This window comes from Anguilla anguilla, chromosome 2 (genome assembly GCF_013347855.1).
Source record: "Anguilla anguilla isolate fAngAng1 chromosome 2, fAngAng1.pri, whole genome shotgun sequence".
Classification (NCBI taxonomy): domain Eukaryota; kingdom Metazoa; phylum Chordata; class Actinopteri; order Anguilliformes; family Anguillidae; genus Anguilla; species Anguilla anguilla.
This window is the reverse complement of record NC_049202.1, coordinates 68,838,732-68,844,731: the sequence shown is the minus strand read 5'-3', so window position 1 is coordinate 68,844,731 and position 6,000 is coordinate 68,838,732. Positions and strand designations below refer to the sequence as shown.

Genomic DNA, 6,000 nt, shown 5'->3' with positions numbered 1-6,000 from the left:
CGCTCATAGTCGTTTATATGGGACTCTGACTATATACTTATTTGGAATAAGTGTGTATTATGCTCTCTCTCTCTCCCCCCTATTTTACGGAAAAAATCATTTAAATTTCTGAACTCTGGATTCTGGTGACAGTTATATATACCAATGCGCCGGATAATTTTACGCATGAAGAGAATTTAATTGATAGTTGATAGAACCTGGAATAATGATTCTAACGGGTAAACGTTGAAGTTAAATCGTCTACATGTAGCCTATACCTACATAACGTAGTTTACAGGACTACTATGATGACACTGCACATTAATTGTTAAACTTATCACGATAAATCTCCTTGCATCTCAGACAGAACTTAATTTGTGCGTGAAACTGACATTTACAGTATTGAGTTTTTAAAGAGGGCGGGGCAGAGAGCGGAGCAAGCCAGGCTACGGCGTTCTATACATAGGTTCTACACCACACAGATTCTGAGGTGTCGCGAGAGTTTTCTCAATCGGTGTAACAGAGACAGAAGTAACTGTGCTTGCTTTGAAAAGTAGCTAGTATTTAAATGATACAACACGACGGAATTAGAGATAGGAGTGTCTAACATAACAAAATAGTCTCAGTTTCAAGGGTGAGACGAAAAACTTGCGTAACTACGCAGCGAGGCAGCGAGCTAGCGAGCTAAGAGTTTGAACTGTGTATGACGCCGTGACAGACGGTGAGTTTCTTTTGCCCAGCCTTGTCTAGCAATTACTGCAAGAATATGTGTTTTCTTCGTTTTCTGGACTGAGGTTGCGAGCAAGGCCAATCTCTCATCCTACTACTGACAACTGACACAGTTTAGTTGTTGTCTGACGTATATGAAAATCAGAGTGGAAAGTATTTGGGCTAAAGGTTGAAAAGCAAATAAGGCTAATAATACAGCTAGTGGTGTAACCAAGTTGTTGATAGTATAACGTTAGCTGCCCGTTCTGTCTTACCGTGCCAGCCAGATTGCTAAGAATCTAAACCGCAAGCTTTTGCAAATGGCTAAATAGCCTGCGCTCTTTTGTGGAAACATCTAATTTAACGTATCTTTTGCAATGTATCTTGCAAATAAGCCACGCAGTGCTCGCTAATCAACTGTATATTGTGGGTTGCATGGCGATGTGTTGATCTAGCTAATTTGACAATACGACCTATCATATGAAACATAGAACTAAGTTAGTCTAACGTTTTTTTAACTGCTCTAACTTTAACTAGCAAGTTAAATAAGGACCAGCTACGAGCCGAGTAGGAAAATACTGTTACGGTTAACTTAGCTACGAAATGCTACCAACACATCTGATATAGACTAGACTAGCTTGGCTAAGTAACGATGAAAAGAACGTGAAACAAACCAAATTAGCGAAATTGGTATATTTATGTTAAGCAAACGTTAGAGTTAGCTACGGCAAACATTTTAGTCGATGTCTAATTAGCCATTATCAGAAAAGCCTGACGGTAAATGCGAGGCGTTTCTGCTTACTCTACCTAGCTAATGTTCCTAGGCTAGCTAACGTTAGATAACATTGGCTATTTAGCGATAACGGAGTTTGCACCATTCTCATATTGCCAGTTAGCGCGACTAGCTAGAAACATTGCTGAAGTTGACGTTACTGTCCGGGCCAGTTTGATGAACATAATTGTGTAACGTTAGACTGAAGTTGTTTAATCTTCAGACTGTCGTGTCCTTACGTTTAGTTTTTCTTTCTTTAACTGTTATTTGTCGCAGAACGAAAATATAAGATTTTCATCGTCCCTGTTTTAGAAAGAATTTAGTTAACTTACAGGATAATTCGGCTAACGGTAGAGCTGGACTAAGTAGATAAAGTAGATCTATATCATCTACTAGTTCAGTATTGTCAAACTTGCATTTCAGAAAAATGCTGGTCTACAGATCTGGCTAGCCGCTTAGATGGAGATAATGTGCAACAAAAAAATATAATTCTCAAATTGTGCAGTTACAATTTGCAGACATTTTAGATAACTAGCCTAAGCCAGGCTACCAGTCGTAACGTTACAGTATTTTTCACCGCTATTTGCTGCAACGTTAACGAGTTGGCTAGCTGGCGTGGGGCTGCTTCGTAATATGTAACTTGGCTATTCCGTGATATAGCCAATGATTTTGACAGCCGAAAAAACTCGTAGACTTTCTCTCATATAGTGCGTAGTGACGTCGACTAGATTGTTATAATATTATTTCAATAAAAATGTTGTATCAATCTAATGTGCAATATCAGCATAGGTAACTAACGTTACATTATAATCCAGAAGTTGGTGTTGTTCATGACTATCGGAGCAGTACCATGGTTATTCATTGTTGTATGCATTCCACGTTAGCTAGTGAACCAGAAAGCTAACGTTAATGTTCTTCAGCAGGCCCAGTTAAGCTTCTGACTCGTTTTGCTAACATCAACCGGGCTGTCACATTCTTGTTAAACCATTGGACTAGAGACAGGCTGTCGCAGTCCCATTGGGCTTTGAACGATTGTATCCACTCATTGGATACTTCCTTTACTCGGAGCCGATTGGACATTTGTGTTGGCAGGCGGCTGTAATTGGCTACAAGGAATGTCATTTAGACGGTTTCCTTCCTCTTTTCGGATACATTTGTCTTTCAATGCCAGTCGTGTCTCAGGGCGCGGCCCCATCAAACGCTTGAATTAGCGATTTATTATTCTTAACTTCCAAATACAAAAGCGCATCGTAGCGATAGGTTTGTTGACATACCATTTCATTTTCAGGTTCGTGGCCTGGACATTTATGTGAGCGGTCTTGCCTCAGTGGAACGGGTCTTAAAGGGAGGAGAGACTCACAGAGACCCATATCAGGACTGTGGGTTCTGTTTTTTGTTTTTGTGAACAAGGAATAATCCAACCTACTGCAACGATTTAGTTTACCTGTTCAACCACAGCACACAGGTGTTCAGCGGCACGCACCATGGAGGCCATCGCCAAGTACGATTTCAAAGCCACTGCTGAGGACGAGCTGAGTTTTAAACGTGGGGAAGTATTGAAGGTAACCGCAGTATTTCGTGATTTTTTTTTCCAAGATGTAACTTGCACTGCATGTGTTCATATGTGTGTACACTCATTTATTATATGTCTTAACTTATTTTGCTCGTTATTTTTTACTAGTGGACTCTTTTGTACGGACTAGCGTTTTCATTTCATAATATAGTATAATAGAGTGTAATAATATGACAGATGACAGTGTGCAATTACATTATTTTGTTTAATCAACTTCAAAATATATATTGCTAAAGTTGCGCAGCAAATTAATTCCAACTGTCTCTTGACTTATAGTAAACCTTTATAGGATTTTTGACAATTTTCTCAGAAATGGGAAATCGTATTTTTATTTTCTTGGATATCATTGATTTCCCAGACAATATATTTTGTTTTGGGTGAAGGGATTCCTTTTTTTTAACACAAAAGTTGGAATGTGATTTTTTAAAATACTGGCAGATGTATTTGTCCTGTAATTAAAACAAATGCCTGCACTTTAAACGAGAATGAGGTCAGCTGTCAGGAAGTAAATTTATTTCAATTTGAAGCCCACAAACCCTGTGTGTCAGTGAGATGGATTAAATCGTTTGACTCAAATTTCGTCTGTTATGAGCAGTTAATATCTGCGTTTCTGATATGTTGAGCAGTGAATACAAGTGGATGTGACTGAGCTTCAGAATTTTTAGATTTTCCAACTAAATCACCTGAGAACTTCCCTTCCTCACACACACACACCAACACACACTCACATACACACTCTCTCTCATACGCACACACACACACACACACACACAGGCACACACAATGATCTGTCTGCCTAATTTTTATTGCTTCCATAACATTTGAATTGTGCAGTGGCCATGGTGTTATACTGCAGTTCAGTTAACAAGGAAGTGTTTGTCATGTTTTCAAGGAATAGCGGTAAAGATCTTATCTGCACTCACCCAGCACTGGACTGTAGCGGTCCTCTGTACCAAGCCTTGTTCGTTATCCCTTTTTTTTCAGATTGAAGTGAAACGCGATTTGTGAAGCGGAGTTGTCCGTCTGTAATAAAAAAAGGAAAAGGTGAAGCAAATAAATTAAATGCATAATTCAGCTTTTCCAGTCGGGCTGCAAAGCATTATCAGAGTAGGCCTCCAGTTTGTCTCCCGGAGCAGATGGCTAAAAGTCGTGAACGACTGAGACCGGTTTTTCTCATGTCACACCGGGTTGTTCCCCTGCCTGTCCCAAGAGGACAGAAAGCTCTTAGGGGTGAATGCCCTGTAGTTTGTATTCTGCGCTCTTCTACGTGAATCTTGAATTTTTACGTTTTCATCCATTTATTTCTTTGTCAAACGGGGGCCTTTACTTTGCAGCTGTTTCGATTAAAAGCCCATTCCATGCCTTTTCTTTTTCTCTCAGAGGAAGTTCAGAGCTCCTTATGCGCCACAGGCTGGATGGGTTATCAAGTTATTAGCTGGAATGCGGTGAACATTTCTGCATGCAAGTGCAGGGGATTTGGATGTAATCATCTTAATCCTTCTTTTCAGATGTCAACGGAGCCCTGGCAAGCACGGGTTAAAATAGCAGAGGAATGCTATTTAAGATCCAGAAAGTCGTTTTTCCTTTTTTTTGTTTGTAATGACATAGGTCAGCAGCTGGAGTACTGAAGGGTAACGACTCATCTGAACAGAGATGTGTCTTTTGACTTAATGTTTGAAAAAGAGAAGCGCCCTGTTGGCCTAAAACCCTCTCCCATCCTGCCTGTGAGGCAAACAGCCTCACTGCCTGAAAAGAGCTTCAAGCTCAGCGTGTTTACTCCCAAAACGCCTGTTCAGATGTCGTTCTTTGGCTCGTAGGTTCTCAGAGCCCTTTTTATTTTTTTATTTTTTTTTCGCTGATGTTTTGAAAAGGGCCGGGACCGTTTTTTGGACAGATCTGCTGGACCGTGCTCTTTCGTGCTGGCGGTGTTGCACACTGAGCTGCGTCTGTGCTACAGAGCGCTCTCCCAGCTCTGCTCTGCTCTGCTCATCACTACAGCCGAGCTCTCTGTCTGTAGGTGTGTGTCTGTGTTTCTGAAGTCTAACAGGTGGATACGTGTATAAGTCCGTTATGTGTGTCTTTGCTCCTGGACCAAATTGGTAACAGGCACGTTTACAGCTGCATTCGTTAAGAGTAGTCAATTGTTTGTTGTAGCGTAGGATAACTGACTGGACACGTTTGTTCAAGGGGTACAAAAATAGAAACAGCGAATGAGCATGTTTAATTTGTTAGTTTGAACACAACAGCAGCACATTTCTTTTCCTCAAAAGAAATCTTGTGATCTCACGTAAAGATCAGTATTCCATTACCAGCTCATTCAAACCTAATTAACTCTGAGCCCTGTTTGAATTTAAAGCAGGATAGACATGTCCCCAGCACCAGGGTTGTGAAGGCAGATTTTAAATAACTGATCGCTATTCTTGCAGTTGTAGCGGCTGCCGATGCTTATATTTGCTTTTATTTATTTTGTATCGAGTACAAACTGTACCCAGGTTTTAACCAGCCTACAGTTTTCCTAGGTCTCATTGGCATTAGCCACTTAAGTCTAACTCTCTGTTAGCCATTGTTATCTAGCTAGCTAGCGAGTGACCAGTAGCTTTTTTCCGGTTCAAGTAAACCTTGCCAATTCTATTATATTGTTTTAATTGTAAAATAACAAGACTTGATACATAATGGAAAAATGTTTACAGTTGGCTAGGATTTGTAGGAAACAGTAAACTCCTTATAGACTGTGTTTCTTAGAGAGTGGCATCATATATCATTGTGTGTTTATCCATTTGCCCAACTAATGTGAAATTAAATAATTTTAAACTATTCCTGCCACTTAAAAAATAAAATAAATAAATAAAATAAAAAATAACCCCATCATGGAGTGGCCCCAGTTGTCAGCCCGGTGTCGGGGCCCGGTCCCAGGGGGGAGGGAGGCCGCAGTCTGCGGTGTCTCCTGGGCCTGTGTTTGTGTTAAGCG

At 40.4% G+C, this 6,000-nt stretch overlaps 1 protein-coding gene across 1 annotated transcript in view; it reads left to right on the top strand.

The window, feature by feature from the left end:
• Positions 1 to 497: 497 nt before the first annotated feature.
• LOC118220545 (growth factor receptor-bound protein 2-like) overlaps positions 498 to 6,000 on the top strand; it is a 40,725-nt gene continuing 35,222 nt past the window's right edge. The window contains exons 1-2 of the mRNA XM_035404370.1: positions 498 to 700; positions 2,748 to 3,021. Of these exons, the coding sequence (XP_035260261.1) occupies positions 2,944 to 3,021 (78 nt within the window). The 5' untranslated portion in view covers positions 498 to 700; positions 2,748 to 2,943. The remainder of the gene's footprint in view (positions 701 to 2,747; positions 3,022 to 6,000) is intronic.